The 22,613-nt window shown below is 38.3% G+C and overlaps 2 protein-coding genes across 5 annotated transcripts in view; both read right to left on the bottom strand.

Moving 5' to 3' along the window:
- Positions 1 to 3,126: 3,126 nt before the first annotated feature.
- lamp5 (lysosomal associated membrane protein family member 5) lies at positions 3,127 to 7,562 on the bottom strand. Its single transcript, XM_038286137.1, has 6 exons — positions 7,252 to 7,562; positions 6,685 to 6,863; positions 6,183 to 6,314; positions 5,840 to 5,936; positions 5,122 to 5,310; positions 3,127 to 4,115 (listed from the first exon to the last, which is right to left on the bottom strand). The coding sequence occupies exons 1-6, from the start codon at positions 7,310 to 7,312 to the stop codon at positions 3,940 to 3,942; spliced, it is 834 nt and encodes a 277-aa protein (XP_038142065.1). The 5' UTR covers positions 7,313 to 7,562; the 3' UTR covers positions 3,127 to 3,939.
- A 9,706-nt stretch (positions 7,563 to 17,268) lies between these two features.
- LOC119784187 (1-phosphatidylinositol 4,5-bisphosphate phosphodiesterase beta-4-like) overlaps positions 17,269 to 22,613 on the bottom strand; it is a 90,676-nt gene continuing 85,331 nt past the window's right edge. For 2 of the 4 annotated variants that reach the window (XM_038286133.1, XM_038286134.1), the window contains exons 39-40: positions 22,073 to 22,109; positions 17,269 to 21,443 (exon numbers count right to left, since the gene is read on the bottom strand). In XM_038286133.1, the coding sequence (XP_038142061.1) occupies positions 21,367 to 21,443; positions 22,073 to 22,109 (114 nt within the window). In that variant the 3' untranslated portion in view covers positions 17,269 to 21,366. The remainder of the gene's footprint in view (positions 21,444 to 22,072; positions 22,110 to 22,613) is intronic. The other 2 variants (XM_038286135.1, XM_038286136.1) reach the window with 1 other exon arrangement.

Genomic DNA, 22,613 nt, shown 5'->3' with positions numbered 1-22,613 from the left:
ACAACACATAGAGCTTTGTGTATTCTTCACTTTGGATTACAGTAAAAATAGGCTGCTAATGCAAAGGGTTCTGGAACTTAAGATAACTTAAAAATTAGTTTAGGTAAATTTTTTTGGCTATCATTTTATTAATCATTATTTTTAGGCACTAGTTGCCTTTATTTTTTTGTTGATAGAAAATGATATTGAAGGGAGTGGGAAGACATGCAGCAAAGGTCAACAGGCCAGGGCTCAAGCCTGTGATGGTCATGTCGGGGACAAAAGCCTCTGTACATCGGTTGCACGTTTATCCTCCTGTGCCGAGTAAAGTGCAGTACAGTATGTGTATGGAAAGAAATGTTACCTTAAGAAAATGTCATATCTACCTTACAAAAAATATATAAATAAAACACTTTTGATACAAATAAACTGATCATTTCACAAAGCAAAACTTGAAAAAAATTCCATCCATTTCTAATGGATAAACCTTTTGATTGATTAGCAGATAAATTAATGATCGTATTCAACTAAAAATATCACTTTAACCAATTTTTAAATATGTTCCTGAACATAAATAAAACAAAAAAGTTAATTTAAAGTTTGCGTCAGTCAGAAAGAATAGATTATTTAGTAAATATAGATTATTTCTAAGATATCACATTTAAACAGAAAATATCAAAAATCTTAAAACCTCCTTTGGGCATATTTGGCAAAGAGAAGCACAAAGAAAGAAAGTTCTCTTTACCATAACAGAACATTTTTGCAAAGAAAAGTGGTCCACAATCCATCATTACCATTCTGAAACATGGTTGTTGCAGCAGCATGCTATGGGGAGGATTTTCTTCAGCAGGGAAGAAGAAGCTGGCAATCATAAAAATCAAAAGTAAACTAAAACTCTTAGGGGGTACTAACTTAAAACTTAAGACTGGGTGAAAGTTGTTCTCCTCTCAGGAAGACAACTCTCCTAAACAAACAGCCAGAACTACAATGCTTAGATTAAATCAAAGCATATATGCATATAAAAATAATGTCAAAGTCCAAACCTAAATCCAACGAGAACCTTTGAGACTGGTGTTCACTGATGACCTCTAACCGTACTGAACAAACTTGACTTATTAATTCTCCAAATGTTTATAGCTAATAGAGACACTTTACAGTTGGTCTGTTTTGTAAATACCAGTATACAGAACTGTTATATAGTTTATAAATATTATTTTATAATTTGGAAATGTTATGTAATAAAGATGAAGAGGAGGAAGGGTTTTCAGATGAGCAACGATACGTACTTCTTTTCCTTAATAGTAATAAGGTCAACCTCCCAGTAATATATAGGGGACAGAGAGTTTGAAAAACAGAAATGGAAAATCATTTTTGACCTAAAAAATTTAGATTCTGAAAAAGGAATGTAATGTTAAACAGCATCAAAGAAGAAAAAAAAACAGCTTTTTTTGTTACTCTTTAAACATTTACATCCGTATATCTGATTGGCTCAGCCTTGCATTCTGACCACCTCTGCAGCAAACCGAAGGGATCCTCAGAAGGCTGAGCTGCCTGTGGGTTTAACCCATTCATAGGTGAGTTAAAACGCACTGCCGGGGTGATGTGTTGTTTTTTTTCTGCCTTAATGTGGGTGTAGTTCAAAAGTGCTGCTTTATTATCTAATATCCATGTAGTGGGTTTATTATAGCGTTGAATGTCTCCATAAAAAACTGATTCATAAATGTTTTATAAGGTCATTTTTAAAGATGGATAAAAAGGCGTGTTCCTTTATCATCTTTGTTACCTTGCTATTCTTCTTTTCACATAGAAGTAAAGCTGAAATAATACTTTTAAAAATTATTATTTTATTTATTCATTTATTAACTGTTGAAATAAAGGGGAGTAATCAAAGACCCCACCAACTTCAGCATTTTGCTCCATTAGGGATTCCCACTTCCAATTTCTGAAAAAAGCAAACCATTTCCAATTTCTGAAAAGCAAACCATACTTCTTGGAACAAAATAAATTTTGTCCAAGAGAAAAAAAATTATTTAAACTTTAGGTTTGTGGGAAAGAGAACAATGATCTCTGCTCTTTAGGGTTATTTATATGTCTACAGTGAAGATTAGTTAAATGTTTTTGAATCAAAGTGTAATATGGTAGTGTGATCATAAATAGGGTCCGGGTTGGTGTTACAGAATATAAGCAGCACAGTGGGCATTGTGGGATTTTAAAAGTATATTAGCAGGTAATGATACGTAGGCTATTTGCTTTCAGTAAGACTTTGCTTATGTTTTCTCTCAAGAAACAAATTTGAAAAAGCAGAATCCATATTTTATCCAAGCAGTGTATCCTCTGATATTTTTTTTTTTGTTGGTTACAGTTCTATTTGTCAGTATATTCTTTCGAGTTCGAAATCAAGATGTTCTTGGTTTGAAACGGGTCAGAACAGCTTTTGACTTTTGAACACCCTTACTGATTTCTCTATTTCAGGATAAAGATTCTTCAGTCCCACATCCTTAGAAGGTGATATGTAGTCCTTTATAGACTGATAGAAACTAATGAACTTGTTTCTGAGATTAGGACATGATCCGTTCCTGTTTGCCTAATCTTTGTATTTCAGATTGGTCTAATTAAGGGATTTACTCTGTTATTCCACATGTCTAGCAGTAAAGTCTAGATGGTGAATATGGAATCAGCTTTCTAAAAGTATTATTCATTAATTGAGAAATGTTAGTGTGGCAAAAATTTAATATTTTTTTAAAGAATAATGTATGCACTGGAAAAAAAAATCTAAATCTAAATAAGTCATTTTTTTTCATTTTTTAAAATAAGCGCATTTGTTATTGAATTGAGGAGGTTAAAGAAACATTTTGCCAATGGAATAAGACAAATTACAATTAAAATAAGAAAAAAAACAATGGCATTATGTTATTTCAAATGCATATTATCTAATTATCATATTTTAAGACTGAAATTACTCAATTTATTTGCAAACCATCTTATTTACCTACTCAAATGAAGGGTAAATTCACTTAATTTAAGAAATGTTTAGTTATTTCTAGATTTTCTTCAGTGTGTAACTGAAATATATTTTAATGTGATAACTAAGAGTTCGAGTAGAGTGGTGAATGTGGTGTGATAAATGCTGTAACAACGTTACTTTGCTAAGGATGTATCCAGCAATTTATTTCAAACAGAACAGAATACTGCACATGATTGCATCAGCAGAGGTTTATGCATAGACTTTCACTTGAAAAATAATATACACATATTTTTTAACCTCTCCACATTCCCATAGGTACTATCTGCTTTCTTTCTTTTCAAGTTATAAAGGTTTTTTTTTTTCTGTATCTGCCTTTTTATATTTTTCTTTCTTTTGATTTATTTCTTACATTGTGGCAGAGAGAGGGTCTGATAACAAAGCAAAACTGCACTGTACACGACAAGACGGTCCACTGTCAACACCACGGCTGCATTCTGGATGTATGAGCACAGAGATGAGAATCTTTAAAAAAAGAAAAACATTTTTAAGTGCAAATGGAGTCCAGTAGCAACTATGGGATAGATAGAGAGAGCAGAATAACTGCTAAATGATCAGGAGGTTTAGAAATATTTAAAAGACAAGTTGGATCAAAATGTTGTGCAAGTTAGAAACCAGTTTGGGAAAAGTTTGGGGGGAAAATATTTTCCTGAAAAATTCTACTCACTTTAGAGACTAGATATGGCACAGAGCATAAATCCTGCAGTGATATTAATTAGATGTGAATGGGTATGCCCTCCAAATACACCCTTACTGTGTCCCACAATGTCCAAAAAACTCTTAATTAAACAGTTCAATAAATCACATATTCAAATCAGGGACTTTGTCCGATGTAGTAGGACACTATCATCAGGGGTGTAACAGGCCCAGGACATAGAGGAGACAGATCTGTCATTAGGAGAGCTCTGCCGGAAGTTGAAGGTGCTGCTGAAGCAGGACTACATGTTTTTGTACATAGAGCGATCTCTTGGGAGCTGTGGCTGATTCGCTGTCAGCTTGAGGTGGAAGTGGTAGATGGTGAGCGTGATGATGATTATCAGACCAAGAATAAGGCCCAGGATAAGGGGGAGGGTTTCCTCTAGGTGTTCTCGCTGGTCTGTGATGCACTTATAAGCTGCAGAGAGAAAAAAAGACTTATAAGCAGTGTACAGAGGACGCAACGCAACATCTAGATTTCTGATGCTCTGTTGGCTTCTGTAGATTAACAGCATGAAGTCAGGTTTTGGTACCATTCAATCTTAATTTCTAGTTTGCTATAACGATGCAGAAACTTGAAGTTACTTTAAGCTGATGTTATTTCATGTGCTTTGTTAAATAAAATTCTGCAGATCGTAGCAGCTGCTCCAGTTAGCAAAGGCAACTTGATTGCTGCTTTGATTAATTCTTTCCTGTCTTGCCTTACAGTTTATGGCTACCAGATTTGTGTTTTGAGAATAAAGTTAAAACCATGCATTGTAGCCCTCCACCAAACCAATATGCACTGCTTTATGTTGATCTGCACATAAAATCTAAAAAGAAAATTACTAAAGTTTGTGAATTCAAAGGCTATGAATATCTTTGCAAGATACTGAAGAATGCCTTGTTTTCTTTTTTTACAGTGGATTTTCAAGCACTGCTCGGCTGTTTGGAGTAAGGAGGACTCCTAACCTCTGATGAGAATAGAGTACAGTATGTATAGCGTAAAGTTGAAAGTGTTTCTCCCTGTGGAAAGCTGTAATACACACAAGGAGAAAGGCAGCGAAGCTTATCCCAGTGTAGTTTACTGCAGCTGAGGCCACATGATTCCTCCAAGGTGATTGGACGACGAATTGCACGCAGTGTTCCAATAAAAGCTCCATCAAAGGCACAGATACCATAAAGTCCTAATGACCTCAACCTCTTTCCTTCCCGTCTTCCTCCCGCTGCGCCCATTTTGTCTCTCGTGCCTCCCCAGCTCTTTCTTTTTCTCATTTCACCCTACATGCTCCCCATACTGCAGCAGTAACTTTCCCTCCCCCCTTTGAGAGTTAGACGTCAAAAAGAGATGTACAGCTCACCCCCCCAGGATTTCTCATTACCATCATCATCTGTTGTCTACAACATGAGCTGCAGCATGAGAAAGTATCTTCTGCTGTTCTTACGTGTGCTGAAGATGAAGTCGGAAGCGATGTCAAAGGGTTGGATCTGGATGTCGTACATGGAGACTGTGATGCCCTTCTGGTGGTCGCTGGAGATTAGGGTGACGGTCTGCTGAGCTGTGCATACATAGGAGCGCCCGGCTGGGGTCACCAGGGCTGAGAGCTTGTGGGTGCTAGCTGTGTGCTTTCCAGCTGAAGAAAGAGCAAAAGATGGAACTTGTTCATTAAGGACACAGATGATGCAAACATCTTTTTATTTAAGGCGTTTCTTCTCAAATGCTGTTGAAATTTGAAATGAAGTTGGAAAATATAATGGCAGGGTGAATATATTGTTTAAACCATCCTGTGATGAAGACAAAAAAATACTCATAAACGATAAATGCTGGTAATAAGATAGACTGATATATATTGATAAACACATTGATGTGGACAGTGCTTAAAGTATACCTGAAACTAATAAAGTTAGAAATGAAAGCTAAATAATCCATTAATAAAATAAAAAATTTAGGCTTGAAGTTCAAAAGTTTTATTAAGGATTTATATTTTCTTAGAACCTTTTAATACATATATGTACATATTTATAAATTTGTTAACCTCCGTTTCATTTGCCTTTAACTAGAGCTGATGGCCACTGCAGAACAAATGCGACCAATCTGTGATCACAGCAGTAGAGCCGAGGGGAGGGGGGGGTTGCAGGAGCTGCTTATAAAGGGACACTCACGGTTGTATGCGCTGATGAAGTGGGATGTCTCCGAGGTGTCGTAGACGAACTGGATTTTGTTGATCTTCCACACCTCAATTCCCTTTTCACGAAACTCCTGGACAAAAACACACCAATCAATGTGCTCAATGATCCATGATTGCCAAATTGTGAATGCAATGGTCAAGGTTGGCCTGAACACTCAGCGGGTACATTAAAAGATCTCTCTAAAAGTTCAAGTCGGGATAAATAGAAATAAAAAATAAAAGCAACCTTTTCTCATCTCTAGTTATGAAATAAAGGAGCGTTGTAAAATTGTATGATAAAGAGTGGAAAGGGGCAGTTTCTGTTGCCGTTGATGCACCTTAGAGAAGTAAATGCGGAGCATATAAGCGTTGTTCCTCCAGGAGATGTGGATCTCTGACTCTGTGCTTCCACATTTCCCCTGGATTTCTGCCCCACGGGGTAGTGTGAAGGATACCTGCTCTGTGATGAGCTGGAAGAAAAATGCATCAGAATAAAGACAGGTCGCGCACCCGATTACAAACTACTACGTTAAATAGGCCTATATATTTTTAATAAACTTATTTTATTGTTTCAATTATTTTATTGTTTCTATTATTCATAATTTGCATTGCACAGTATAAGAAGGAAAATAAACCTTTTTTTCGTTCATATTTTCTGCACTCATTCAAAAGGCTGTTATAGTTTAAATATATTTATGAAGTGCTTTTTATATAAATACAAATATTTGTATTAATTGTTTTCAATTTGTCAGAGTTGTTTTACATCAAGATGGGTTCAGAGAAAAACCTTAAATCGGGCTAAAAAAAGCGAATTTAAATGCACGCGAGGGAAATCCTTACGTCTATCCCATTTAGCGCAAGCACGTCATATGGCACGAGGAATTTGACGGCAAACTCCACCATCAGGCACGTCGTTCCGTTTTCGCGGACCGCGAAGATGGCTTTGTCCGGGTTGTCTGAGAGCCCGGAGAGGTTCTCTCCCTCCTGCTCCGCCAGCACCACGGACAGCGTCAGTACACCTGATGAACAGCAGAAACACACCCCGTGGAGAAAAGAGTTGGTGTCTGTCTAGTAACAAATGGTTGGCACACACTCATGCGCACAAGAAGTCACACAAAAAAAGCAGAATCAGCACAAAGCAGGATTGATCAGTGGGTGAAGTCAGCATTGGAATAGAAACATAAAAAAAAATAAAATCTGCTGCATCAGAGGAGCAACAGCTCATCACCTGAACATCACGTTGCAATACTATAAAGTTTCCACACATAAAATGCCAGCTCATGGATGTCAAAAAAACAAATGCACGTGCACATCATGAGGCACGCATACATGCAGTTGCTACATGCGCGTGCACGTTGTCACTCCGCAGAGAGTAGTCACGACATTCCGGCACACTCGCGCTCTTACCATACACACAAAGCAGCAAAAGTCCGGCGCTCTCCTTGGTGCTGAAATTGAGCCACCCCATCGCTACCAGCTTCCCCGGCGCCGGGAAAAAAAAGGGGAGCTGACTGACTGACTGGGCAGTCTGGGATGAACCCGCGAAAAGAAAAGAGGAACACGGACAGGGAGGGGAACCGGTGAGAAAGAAAGAAAGGGGAAAGCGAGAGAGAGGGAGAGGGAGAGAGAGAGAAAGGAGGGTTGCCTCTATCAGCACCAGGAGGTGACGCTCAGATCATCATGAATGCAGCAAAAGATGCCTCCGCGTTGTATCTGAGATCCGGTCTTGTGCGAAATTCTGTTTCCCCATGAAAATCTGTTCCCCCTGTGTCGGGAGCGCGCATTGCAGCCAGAGAGGCGGATCTGACCATTCTGAAGACGCTCCTGATCATTTTTCGGTAAAAACAGCTCATATATGTTGTTTCCCATCTCAACTTTGTAACATCCATTTTAATCGGTTGCTCTTTTTAAAAAAATTGTAAAATAAATACATTAACGAGGTCCTCTTACGCTGTTTTGTGTTGTTTTTTTAAATGCCAAGAGAATCGGTATTTCTCCAACTTTTGTCCCTTCAGCCTGACAGAAATAAACGTCAGTCACCGAACACAACAACACGTAGTGTATTTTTAATTTTTCATTGCTGATATAAGAGGATGGAAACTGGCTGATAGCAGGGCACACAAATTAAGACGTCCTGCGAAGATCAGAGAAGAATTTCTGGTTAATCACCTTCTAATGTAAAATATGACAGATTACTGGATTAAGGACATTTATAGTATATCACATCACACATATCAATTTTAGAGAAATTGGAAACAGCTGCTCTTTGTTTCCCAAAGATATGGGAGGAGGAGAGGAGAGAATGGATGTTTCAGCTGCCTGAAATAATCTGCTCCCCCTCCATATCAGGGGAAGAAATTAATTTACCTGCAAGTCTTTAACTGTGCTTATTCCCCTCACCACCGAGAACAAATCCTGTGGATTTGGTCATATTTACTGGTTATTTGCAAAAATTAAAGCGGGGGGAACAGATTATTTCAGCTGCCTGAAATAATCTGCTCCCCCTCCATATCAGGGGAAGAAATTGATTTACCTGCAAGTCTTTAACTGTGCTTATTCCCCTCACCACCAAGAACAAATCCTGCGGATTTGGTCATATTTACTGGTTATTTGCAAAAATTAAAGCGGGGGGAACAGATTATTTCAGCTGCCTGAAATAATCTGCTCCCCCTCCATATCAGGGGAAGAAATTGATTTACCTGCAAGTCTTTAACTGTGCTTATTCCCCTCACCACCAAGAACAAATCCTGCGGATTTGGTCATATTTACTCTTTATTTGCAAAAATTAAAGGGGGGAACAGATTATTTCAGCTGCCTGAAATATTCTGTTCCCCCTCCATAACAGGGGAAGAAATTGATTTACCTGCAAGTCTTTAACTGTGCTTATTCCCCTCACCACCAAGAACAAATCCTGCGGATTTGGTCATATTTACTCTTTATTTGCAAAAATTAAAGCGGGGGGAACAGATTATTTCAGCTGCCTGAAATATTCTGTTCCCCCTCCATATCAGGGGAAGAAATTGATTTACCTGCAAGTCTTTAACTGTGCTTATTCCCCTCACCACCAAGAACAAATCCTGCGGATTTGGTCATATTTACTCTTTATTTGCAAAAATTAAAGGGGGGGAACCATATATTTCAGCTGCCTGAAATAATCTGTTCCCCCAACAGGGGAAGAAATTAATTTACCTGCAAGTCTTTAACTGTGCTTATTCCCCTCACCACCAAGAACAAATCCTGTGGATTTGGTCATATTTACTCTTTATTTGCAAAAATTAAAGGGGGGGAACAGATTATTTCAGCTGCCTGAAATAATCTGTTCCCCCTCCATAACAGGGGAAGAGATTGATTTACCTGCAAGTCTTTAACTGTGCTTATTCCCCTCACCACCAAGAACAAATCCTGCGGATTTGGTCATATTTACTCTTTATTTGAAAAAATTAAAGGGGGGGAACCATATATTTCAGCTGCCTGAAATAATCTGTTCCCCCTCCATAACAGGGGAAGAAATTAATTTACCTGCAAGTCTTTAACTGTGCTTATTCCCCTCACCACCAAGAACAAATCCTGCGAATTTGGTCATATTTACTCTTTATTTGCAAAAATTAAAGGGGGGAACAGATTATTTCAGCTGCCTGAAATATTCTGTCCCCCCTCCATAACGGGGGAAGAAATTAATTTACCTGCAAGTCTTTAACTGTGCTTATTCCCCTCACCACCAAGAACAAATCCTGCGAATTTGGTCATATTTACTCTTTATTTGCAAAAATTAAAGGGGGGGAACCATATATTTCAGCTGCCTGAAATAATCTGTTCCCCCTCCATAACAGGGGAAGAGATTGATTTACCTGCAAGTCTTTAACTGTGCTTATTCCCCTCACCACCAAGAACAAATCCTGTGGATTTGGTCATATTTACTCTTTATTTGCAAAAATTAAAGGGGGGGAACAGATTATTTCAGCTGTTTTAGCTGCCTGATATAATCCATTCTCCCAATAACATGGGGGGAAAAAATTACCAGCAAGTCCTTAACTTTGATTCAAAAACATCTGCTCTTCATTTGACAAAGGCAAGAGGCCTTGAAATTTAAATCTTTCCATAACTATGTTAAAATAAAGTCTTGGAAGAATAAATATCAAACATAGTTTTTAAAATGTCATTTATGAAGCATTAAACAACATGCATAAACCAGCACACCACAGCAAACTCAGGAACCTAAGGCAAACATGCAAAGCAGTAAAAGTTTTTTTCAGTTGGTGGGCTAGCCACACACGCCTGATGGAACCACCTCAGGCACATGTCACAGAGGATCTAGGAAAGAAACCAAAAATGTAAAGTTTTATTTTAAAAATATGTCTTTGCGATTACACTACGCAATCAATAATTTCAGATTCACTTATATTCCAATTGCTGGAGGATCCTATCAAAGCTTCATTATGCAAGATACAATTTGATAAAACTTGTCCTCTTCATTTAACTTATACTAAATCTTTTAAAAATTCTAAAAAAGTTCTTCCCCAGTTCACGTCCGTGTCACTTTCTATCTCTCCACAGAAGTGACACAAGTCTTTTAGGTCATCTGGTAATAACAACATTATTAAAACATACACACACAAACACACATGATTATCCCAGTACAAACAATGTCCATAAATAAATGTTTTCAGATTCCTTGTTAATGTATTAATTTTGGGCTAAGTATAGATGTTTCAGTGAAACATACAAATAATGGTAATTGTGATAGCAATTGTCATTAACACTCAAAATAAGAATATGAATGTTATCCTCACCACTGTTAAGGATAAGTCTCACAGCAATTTCAAACCTCATGCTGTAGACTGCCTCAGTGGAAACAGGAAAATCCACAACCTCTTTTGCTAGGATCATTTCTGCAAACTGAGAGGTACAGCTTCATTTAATGGATTTAAATTTAAGTTACAAATAAAGTATTCCCTGTGCATGTGTAAAAATATATATCAAAATCCTGAAGTCATACACTGTGTGACAATATGTATGCACCTTTGGTGCAAATGCACCACATGATGTGCTATCCTGTTGTTTTGGATGATTGACAGTGTCACATGTCCAACGTGAGACATTGCACCCCTTCTTCCTCATAAATGCCCTGTAAGTATAGATACATTAATAAGAACAATTTTATATGACTTTCATTCTTCATTAAAAGTTTCATTTTTAACCCTACCTTGTGATTTGCAAGCATTTCTTGATTTCTTGTTTTGATTCCCCCAGTGGATCCAAGAACAAAGACTTTTTTTTTTTGTGGATAGATCACCTAGAACGTGCATTTGACATTATTTATGTGGTTTTTGTTTATGAGATAAGTATGCTAATTAATGTTATTAAAGTAAAAAAAAAAATGTATTACCACTAAAGTCCTGTGGTGGTGTTGATTGTTTATTCCCAGAATAATTTCATAATTCATTGGGTTCATCTGTGAATGATAAAAAATGAATTAAACATTTTTATTAATCAAGAACAAAGCATGTTTTGTAACACACAGGTGATAGAAAAAAATTGTTAAAAGGATATAACCATAAACATTTTTTTTATTGATTCCAAATATATTACTAACACATGGAGGAGTAATACATATACAGTCAACTGGACATAATGAAATGTGTAAGATACTGTATACCTTTAATCTAGGACTATTTCCCTGCCACATTGCTGTCATTGCAAAGGAATCTATGAACGCCGCCTGTCCTGTGTTCTGTCTGTTGTAATCATTCACGATGACAGCCAAAAATGCATTAATAGACTGCAATGTGTTACAAGAAAAAATATTAGTTATATACTTTAACTGCTGTGATATTCCTAAACAATATGGTCATTGTACCTACCTGACTCTCCAGGTCCATGCCAGGACCAATTTTGTAAATGTCAGAGTAAAACAACTTATATGCATTCACTTTTGACAGAAGGACAAAGACGTTTTTTCCAGAAAAAGCTTCATGGACATCTGATGAGGAGGAGGGGTTGAGGAGAAGTGGAAAAAGAAACAAAAGTTAAAGATTATTTTCATTATCATGGCACCTATTTCATTAAATTTTACAACATATTACATATGTTATCCAACGATATGCAATTCATATGATTGGAGAATGAGAAATTATTAACTTCACAGATTCATTCAGCTACTTTGAACATAGCAATAATAATAAAGCTAGAACTGTTTTTTACTGACTCACTGAAATTATTCTTCATTAAAAAAAAGACTAAATTGCATATCCATACAAATACATTTTTAACAGACACATATGTATGATAATACAAAGTGAAATTTATGTGCTTTGATACATCCATCCATTTTATGTCACGCTTATCCCAAGCAGGGTCGTGAGGGGTGCTGGGGCCTATCTCCAGCTGTCTAAGGACGAGAGACAGGGTTGCTTTGATATATATTTATAAGAATTTAAAAGAAAATTTACATTTCTCTGCTAGGGATTTTCTCTGCTAGGGATTTTCTCTGCGTATCAGGTGGTGCTGGAGCAGAGGGAGATGATGGGGCAGAGGGAGGTGGTGCTGGAGCAGAGGGAGATGATGGAGTAGAGGGAGGTGGTGCTGGAACAGAGGGAGATGATGGAGTAGAGGGAGGTGGTGCTGGAGCAGAGGGAGATGATGGGGCAGAGGGAGGTAGTGCTGGAGCAGAGGGAGATGATGGGGCAGAGGGAGGTGGTGCTGGAGCAGAGGGAGATAATCCTGGACCAGAGGGAGATGATGGAATCAGAGGGAGGTGGTGCTGGAGCAGAGGGAGATGATGGAGCAGAGGGAGGTGGTGCTGGAGCAGAGGGAGATGATGGGGCAGAGGGAGGTGGTGCTGGAGCAGAGGGAGATGATGGGGCAGAGGGAGATGGTGCTGGAGCAGAGGGAGGTGGTGCTGGAGCAGAGGGAGATGATGGAGTAGAGGGAGGTGGTGCTGGAACAGAGGGAGATGATGGAGTAGAGGGAGGTGGTGCTGGAACAGAGGGAGATGATGGAATCAGAGGGAGGTGGTGCTGGAGCAGAGGGGGAACAGAATATTTCAGGCAGCTGAAATAATCTGTTTCCCCCCTTTAATTTTTGCAAATAAAGAGTAAATATGACCAAATCCGCAGGATTTGTTCTTGGTGGTGAGGGGAATAAGCACAGTTAAAGACTTGCAGGTAAATCAATTTCTTCCCCTGTTATGGAGGGGGAACAGATTATTTCAGGCAGCTGAAATAATCTGTTCCCCCCTTTAATTTTTGCAAATAAAGAGTAAATATGACCAAATCCACAGGATTTGTTCTTGGTGGTGAGGGGAATAAGCACAGTTAAAGACTTGCAGGTAAATTAATTTCTTCCCCTGTTATGGAGGGGGAACAGATTATTTCAGGCAGCTGAAACATCCATTCTCTCCTCTCCTCCTCCCATATCTTTGGGAAATAAAGAGCAACTGTTTCCAATTTCTCTAAAATTGATATGTGTGATGTGGTATACTATAAATGTCCTTAATCCAGTAATCTGTCATATTTTACATTAGAAGGTGATTAACCAGAAATTCTTCTCTGATCTTCGCAGGACGTCTTAATTTGTGTGCCCTGCTATCAGCCAGTTTCCATCCTCTTATATCAGCAATGAAAAATTAAAAATACACTACGTGTTGTTGTGTTCGGTGACTGACGTTTATTTCTGTCAGGCTGAAGGGACAAAAGTTGGAGAAATACCGATTCTCTTGGCGTTTAAAAAAACAACACAAAACAGCGTAAGAGGACCTCGTTAATGTATTTATTTTAACAATTTTTAAAAAGAGCAACCGATTAAAATGGATGTTACAAAGTTGAGATGGGAAACAACATATATGAGCTGTTTTTACCGAAAAATGATCAGGAGCGTCTTCAGAATGGTCAGATCCGCCTCTCTGGCTGCAATGCGCGCTCCCGACACAGGGGGAACAGATTTTCATGGGGAAACAGAATTTCGCACAAGACCGGCACCAACGAGTTCCATCCGTCCGAACCGACCTCCCCACGCCTTCAAGGTGGACAGGTGTCACCCCCAGAAACAGCTGAAAGTCTGAGTTACCTCTAGATATCAGACACATAAAAATATACCCTCTTCATTTGAAGTGAAGAAAAGTCAACTTCTTTTAGGCGGCGACTGACGCTACTCCCGCAGTGCTGTAGTCTTCATCTCTGCTGACAAACTCCACTCCCTCAAGGTTGCAGCTCTGTGTATTTGGAGTGAAAGCTGACACAAAATGGTAGATTCCATAAAAAAAGGAAACATTAAAACACTTAAATTATTTTTCTTATTCAATCTTGATCTTAACTCTATTGGAGTTGGACCAATCCGTCTTAAAAACATGAGCCAACCTTTTTTTTTTCTGCGCCGTTTCCGAATCCGAAGGTCAGCTTCTGACCATAATCTTTATTTTAGATATCTCTGCAAAGTAGGCTATTGTCTTCTTTTTGCAGACTATAGCCTATGTTTAAATAATAAGAAAAAAGTTAGACCGAAAAAAAAATCTGAATCAATGTGTCAGACTAAAAAAAAAAACCTGATTGGTTAAAAGACTTTTGAGCAGGGCTTCACAACTACCTTCTTTAATACATACTTCAGGGCAAACATTACGCAACCGATTCAGTCGTTTAAAAGTTGGTCCTTTTAAACTGAAAGTCAAATTCGCACTTGACGGAACTGATGCTGTCGATGCTGGGGGTGCTGTCCACCAGCGAGTGCTTTGGGTACTGGGGGAAGGTCTCTGATCGCGGAAAGCGGCCTAATGTCGGCACCAAGTCCTGTTCCATGTCTCCCTCGTCCTTTTTGAACTCCGGGGAGGTAAATCTGCGGAAGAATTTATTAGTCAATGCCGAGAAAGTAGTTGTGGTGGATGCAGAAGGTGTCATGTTAAACTGAAGTGGTTCAGTCAAGCTGATCGACTCGTTGCGCCTCCTCGCTGTCCTGGTTTTACGCACAGGCTCCACGATGCGCTCCGGGGGTGTAGGACTAAGCATACTAGCTGGCAGACTGCATCTTTTTCTATAATAGCATTCGTTAAATTTTCGCATACGGGAAGTTTTCTCTCTTCCCATCTCAGTATCACGTCTGTTGTGAGGAAGAGGCGTCAATAAGATGCTTAGAGTGGATGGCGCGCAGGGATGCGGCAGGTTTCTTTTTGGCTGCGGGGAGAAGAACATTGATTTCTCAGCACTGCGATTGTTTAGGAGAGGGGGCAAGTGATGCGAGGAGGAGGGTATCCCTTCCAGGCTGTTACGGTGTTTAGAAATGGGTCGAGGGTAAATCCCTGGCCGGGGAACAGGAGCGCGTAATCCAGGGTTGATATCCTGTAGACCAGAGGAGCATTTATTGTTTTCCCTTTCCAGCTCCATCGCTGGCAAACGGCTGGGTTTTATCTGTGGTATTGGACACAAGGTGCGAATTGGAGACATTTCTCCATCATCACAAATTTCGAGAACTTCAAGTTTCCTTGCCAAGGTATCAACTTTTCTCTCAAACTTCCCTCCATCAGCCTCATGGCTCCTCTTGGAGGTGTTGGTGAGCGCAGAAATACACGCTGTGTGCCCGAGGAACTTTGCTACTTCAACTGCGGAGTTTCCCGCTTTGTTTTGCCTGTCTATCTGCAGACCAAGCCTCTTGAAGGCTCTCACCAAAAACTCCACTACCAGGGTGTGACCCGCCACAGCCGCGTACATCAGCGGGGTATTCCCCCAGGAGTCCTGGATCTCTGGATCTGCGCCGTTCTGGACCAGGATCTTAACCGCGTCCAGGTATCCAATCTCACAGGCATGACTGAGCGCTGTGCGTCCGTTCCCATCTTGATAGTTGACACTGGCTCCTTTCTGAAGCAGAAGCTCTATAAACCTGCAGCGGGTCTGACTATCGGGCAGCAGGACGGAGCAGATGAGAGGCGTCTGTGCGCCGCCCGCTTTGGAGTCAACGATTTCTCCATCCAGCGCGTCCAGAACAAACCTGGTCAGGTGGACTTTATCCTTGGACATCGCATCCAGGAGGATTTTTGTTCCTGTCTGCTCACTAGCTTTGAGCATATTATTTCAACAGAAGCAAAGTTCAATCAACTAAACTCATATGTTTCCGGTGAAAGCCTCCAAATAGAGTCTCAAGCCTTTTTTTTATAGTGGAAGCAAAATTTCCCTGCGGCTACTCAGGCATAATTAACTGCTTCTTTCTGCTTTCTAATGGAAATGCCTTGTTTATAATAATAAAGAGCCTCCGCGGTGGCGCGTTAGATGCTTGAGAGGGGATGTTGCATATGAATTCAGCCGGCACTTGTTGAATGAGATGAAGAGAAATAAATTTGGGAAGTAATGATGAGCGTGTACAGTCCACTCTCACCATGTTCAGGTCTGGAGACATCAGACACAACCGTTCAAACTGTTCCAAAACAAACGTTTCTACGTTTTGATTTGAAAAGTGTGGCGTGCATTTTTAATCATTCCTGTTGAATCCCCTAACTGCAGCTGCGGATCCTTTGTGATTTCTCCTGATTCTTTAGTTCGACTATCTCAGATTGAGTTAGAACAGATGGAGTTTTTAAACATAAAATCGTGTCTTCCTACAGAATCTCAGCATGAATATGTTTTGATCAAACCGGTTTTTGTTGTAAGCTTTATTCAGGGTCATTGTTGATGTGAACTCCCACACAGGTCACAGGATTTAAAGGTTTTTTAATAAACAGATTTCCAGCATTCCCATTTGTTCCTCCCAACTACCTCATGTCTTCTGAGGAAAGGAATCCCAACAGCATGATACCACCACCTCCTTGTTTTACAATGAGGATTATATATTTTAAGTAATTATCTTCTCTTTTCTTCTGTTACACATAGAACTTGCATTATATGGTTAAGTTTTGTTCTATTTCTCAATTTCCAGAGTCTTTCTATCTTCTTTCTTTGAGCCAGACCAGATTTGTAAAATGCACCAATAACAGTTGTCCTTTCAGACAATTTTCTTCCTTTAACAGAATTTTAAGGCTGTGGCAGAGTTACCATAGACCTCTTGGCTGCCTCTCGGTTGTTTTAGTACATTTGCAAGTGTGCTAAAATATTAGTTTTTAGCTACTGTATGGGCATAATCTGGTTCATCCTTCTCATCTTTCTTTCTGACCTAAGTTATTTGATAATACTTGATTTAGTGATGTTTTCTAACAGCTGCATCTATAATTGATTAAATGATATGACTATTTCCTAATCGGTAACTTCGGAATTGCAAATTTTACCTTTTATTTATTTATTTTTTTTTTACATGAATGTCAAAGTTATCAGGTTTAAGAAAAAAAATCCCCTTTCTTCCTCCCTCCTAAACATTACACGGATTACACCAAAATCCCCATATGGAAATTTGTTATTGAAATGTCCTAGAGGTAAAGGTGTGTGATGACTTAAGACACAAATGAGGCTTAGGTTGATGTCCCATTTTTACACCTGGATTTATTGATACACGTACTATAAAACAGTATTAAAGGAGCTGGATAACAACAGTATAGTCAATGCTATAAGTCCAACAGTACAATATAAATACAAAAACACACACTGAATGTCTGTTGACAAGCTACAATTCAAATAGAAAACAAAGAAAAGAATGAAACCGGGGATGTTGCTCTGCAAAAATAATCTGCTTTTTTTCTTAGTTTAGAACAAACTCAAGATCCAAATGTTACATTTTTTCACATAACAGAAACAACTAGTGCAAAAAAGCTTCTAACATAATAATCTTAAACTACACATTATCTAATATATATAATATATATTTATTTATATATACCTCCATACAAATAACCCCTTAATTTGGCATTTAATCATTCATAAAATAATTTAAACATCCTAACAGACACAGAGTGGCACATCTGAAAGCAATGGAATAAACTTTAAAAGCACTTTTTACTGGTTTTTCATCTCTGTTCTAGATATGTGGTTAGAGCTTTAGATTGTGTGGTGTGATGCAGTGAGGGCAGACAGGGAAACACAAAGACGAATGATCAAGAAAATAGGCCAGTGCTTGAACAAATGTCCCTTCCCAACATGTCTGACTGTTCACAAACTGTTCAGGGAAAGAACACAGGTGAATCAGAAAGATGAGCCAGTTAAGTGACCTCCAGCAGAATATATATACATGAACGTCTCATCAACCTTTTTTATTACAACAGAATAAACAGGAAAAAACAAAAACATTTCTCTTCAAGAAACACCCAAACATTAACAAGTGCTTTTATCCCCCTTTTAAAAGTTAATGTCACTTCTGCCTGTGTTATTTTAGTAAACCTTTGGTTTCTATGCTGCGCATCTTAATATTAGCCTACTCTTCATTTGCGATGGTTAGGGCTCTTTTTAAAACCATCTTTAGACACAGAAACAACAATATTCTACTGCACATTTATGTTACGGTCATCGTTTTAAATAATTTGTTTTTATTTTTCCTGATTTGCAGTATGAATCAGAAGTTTAAATACATTCATTTTGGGCACAGATCCTAGATAATTTTTGGACATATAAGGTTAGATTTATACATTTAAAATTCAGATATACATGTTCCTTCTCTAATATTCGTTTAAATGTTTTTAGCAAGTTAAAGAGAAAGCACTCTTCTTAATAGCAATGTCAGTGTTTATCTAAACAGCATATTCTCACCCAGTTTTGTCCATGTTTCATCTAACCTTACAGCATAGGAAAAAATCCATCCTACAGGCTAAGAGTTAAATTAAGAGGACAAATGCAAGTTCAAACCTCTTGGAATATATCAGTCCACAGTAGATGCACCTCTATCATTCCTTTGTCAAATAAATATTGTATCGATAAAACACTTTAGATATATTTCGGAGCCTTAACCAGAGTAATGCCCAATGCTTGGTGATTTCTGGGCATTTTTGTAAAGAACATCTACACAGATATCAGACAAGGTGCATGAAGCATTTTAACTTGCATGCATAACTGACACTGTTTGGTGATACTCATTGAATTTAAACCTATCAACCCAGTTTTTGTTTTTAAAACTAGATGACACTGAACTGGTGAAACTCATCCGTAAAAGTTCAACATTTCATGTCACTCATTTAAAAGAGTGAATATTTTCACAACACATCAGGTTGAGTATTTCACATCTTTAATACTTTAAATCATTTTTTTTTATGATTGAGGCTATCAGATTATAATCCAAATTCTGAAACAGAACATTCGAATATGGTAAAAATCTAAAAAAAAAATGGAATCTCCTGGTGTCGCACCCTAACCAGCTGATTGAGTCACATGCAAATGGTTCCCATGCCTTTGCTGTAATTGATTCCTCAGTCTGCATCAGTAGACATAGTCATAGGGAAGATTTTCCTTCATACACCTTCCACAAGAAAACTGAATGGAAGGAAAAAGTTTGGTAGGAAAAGGTGCACCATCAACAGATAACCGCAGTCCTAGGAGGATTGTCAAGCAAAAATCTTAAGACGAATCTCAGCACATGGGCTACAAATGTCACAAATGTTGCATCAAGCCATGATCTCATGGACCGGCTGTTGTTTGCCCACTGTTTTTTATTTTATTTTATGTTCACAGTGAACTCAGCCATCTACAGAGAAACTATGGAGCGTTTCATGTTTTCTTCTGTTGACAAACTTTATGGAGATGTTGATTTGATTTCCAGCAGGACGTGTTACTTGCTCATGCTGCCAAATTTACTTAAAGCTGGTTCACAAACCATGGTGCTACTGGGCTTGATTGGCCGGGAAACTGGGCTGACCGGAACCACATAAAGGATTGTCAAGAGGCAGCTATAGTCTTTGAAGTGACAAAAAAGACTGAAATATTTAAATTAATTTAGAAAGAAACTGAGTTCAACTTTTAGAGATGACTGACAATAAATATTGAACTTTTTGAAGATATTCCACTTTTTCGCAATGTACCCGTACATTTGTAGAACTCATCTAAATTGGAAATTAGAACCAATTAAAATGCCAGTAACTGTACCAAAATGATAAACATTTATGCCAATGATGTGCTTGTAAACCTCTAATCAGCACAGTATAAGGAAGCAGTAAACACTAGCTTTTAAAGGATAAGGTGGCTAAAGTGCAGTCTAATGGAGGAAGTAAAAAATAAATTCACCATTATGAATTGGTAGATTTTATTGCCTCTGGTCATGTAAGAGCAAATACATAACCACCTCCTACTCTGTTTTCCCCACGTTTGGGTTACTGTCACACACTGCAACAGCTGTTTAGATCTTTAAGGGAAGGATGGGGTTACTTTTGCATAGAAATTTGTGATCCTGTGGCTTAAAATGACATCTACAGTCATAATAAATTAGAATACGTGCTTCAATGAAGACTGTTTGCCAAATTCAAAGTTCCTTAATGAAGGTATTAAACTTTTCATTAAGCCCACATTTCTGTATCAAAAAAAAATTTTCATTAATTTGATGTCAGATATTCATCCGTAAAGTCGTTTCCATTTGCTGTTGGTGGAAAATCTTCTTAATTAACAAACGTGGGGTTCACTTCTGTGTAATTAACCTATATGTTTGACTGATTTATCTATTTAAACGGAAGTTTTTAATGACATCATTTATTGAGTATGACGAGAGAGAACGATGCATTCGAAGGGAATCTGATAAATGAAGCCTGTTAGATCAAATTTTTAGGTGAAAGTCTATTTGACTTTCTGTATCAAATAGCAAATCAGATCTATCTAAGTTAATGTGTGTAAAATTACCCATCATCCCTTTGCAGGTGTCCATCTTAACAAGAGATCAGTATTGGTGAGGGAATAGCCCCTCTCTCTAGGACTTATATTTTTAGTAGTAGTAGTTGTTTCTTTAAATACATTCTTACTGAAAAACAGAGAATCAAACAGTAGTGCACAGCTACATTTCCCACATTGAACAACCTATGGTGTAAAAAGTGCTTCGGACAGGACTGGTGGAGTGTGTACACTTTATTCCACAAAGTGTAATCATTTGTGCTGAAATAACATAAAGTCTAACAACTCTTCTCCCCTTTTTTACATACTGTATTCGTGAGATTATTGGGTGCTAATTAAAAAAAAAAAAGACAAAGAAAATTAGATATCTGCTGTGTGTGAACCGTGATGCATGCATGTGCTTTATTCTACCGACGGCTGAAGCTTTTATTGTGTGTAAAACAGAGTGAAGTCAATGACTGAGATGTACGCACAGTGGAGGAGGAAGGGGTGTGTCTGTTTCTGTGTTGCTTTATCTGCGAGGTAACATTTCCCATCTGGAGGACAGTGGTTACGCCCAGTGGTACAGCGATAAGCAGCAGTGGCTCAGTGGTACAAAGTTGATTGGCGGGATAAAGGTGCAGAAGACACGAGGCGTGGCGGGAGCGAACAGAGGATAAAGCTTCCATGTTTGAGAGTGAGGACTGGACTTCTTTTTTTCAGGAGGATGTTGTTCTTTTGCACTGTAGAGGATGTCCTGCAGGGGGAGTGTTTCTGCACCTCTGCGTGAGAGTGTATGAGTGTGTTTCAATGTACATGTGTGGGGCCTGTGACTCGATCAGGCGCTCAGACCACCGTGGCAGGCCTGCGGTCCATCTCCTCCTCCAGCTTCACCATCTGCTGTATGTCTCTGGCCTTCGAGGAGAGAGAAAACGAGAGCAATTCAGACAGATGTGACTGGAATGTGGATGCTGAATGCTTAGCAAATAATTCATCCTTCTTTAGGAACACATTTCTGTTTACAATCTCTGCTTGCAGTAATGACTCGCATCGGTTGCTCCACCGTTTAGATTATCAGAGTAAAACAAATCTGTGTTTTCATGCTACGTAGGAGTAATAGTCGTCACAAAATATCAACAGATGGATGCTGTCACATGCTATGAATGTAAATGATTGTGGGCTAGAATGAAAACAAGCTACATCAGGTTGTGAGCTGGCTTTCTATGCTTCGTAATGGCTGGTGAGTCATGGTGATGAATGAGTCAAGCTGCTAGCTGGCATGCCTGACACCTTCAAATGCTGCAGACTTAAAAAAGCAGGACAGGTTTCAACCACAGGAATATGTTTCTTCTCTCCTATATCATTACATTTTCCTGCTTCAATTTGTGTCATTTCAAATATTCTCCATAAATCTAAATCAGTGTAGAAATTTGAGAAGGATCTGCAGGTCATTGACATAACAAGACAAGTCACACCAAAGAGAGATGAAAGAGGAATAAAGCTCATGAGATGCAGCAGAGTTGACAGATGATAATGATGCCTACCTTGAATCTGTTTGTTTGCATGATGTGATTTCAAAAGCTGTGAAGCAAATTATAATAAACAAATGAACATACATGTCAGACATGTACAGATACTGTGACAGATGATGAAATGAAAAAAAAGCAAAATTGGGTCATGACTTTACACAGCAGCGTAAAGCCAAACAGAAATCTCTAAACAAACCTTTGTATCAGGTTAACTAGTAGGCAAAAAAAAAAAAAATCCTATTAAAAGATTAAAGTTTTTAATAATCGCTACTAAAGTGATCATTAAACACTAACTAAAATCAATGCGTGTACATTTTTTATTTTAATCCTTGTGGCCTTACCAGATTGATAATCATAGTCTGTTTACATGGAGCTAGGGTTGTCACAATACTAAACTTTTCAACTCGATATCGATACTAAGGAAAATATTCGATACTCGATACCATTTTCGATACCACAATGATAAAAACAAAGACTCCAAAATTCTACAGAAATATTTTCATTAATACACAAAATACAATAAATAAATACAATAAACAATAAAAACAATATTTTG

Source organism: Cyprinodon tularosa, unplaced genomic scaffold (genome assembly GCF_016077235.1).
Source record: "Cyprinodon tularosa strain WSP-4 unplaced genomic scaffold, ASM1607723v1 ctg22, whole genome shotgun sequence".
Classification (NCBI taxonomy): Eukaryota; Metazoa; Chordata; class Actinopteri; order Cyprinodontiformes; family Cyprinodontidae; genus Cyprinodon; species Cyprinodon tularosa.
Note: the sequence above shows the minus strand (reverse complement) of the source record. Positions and strands in the feature narration are given on the sequence as shown.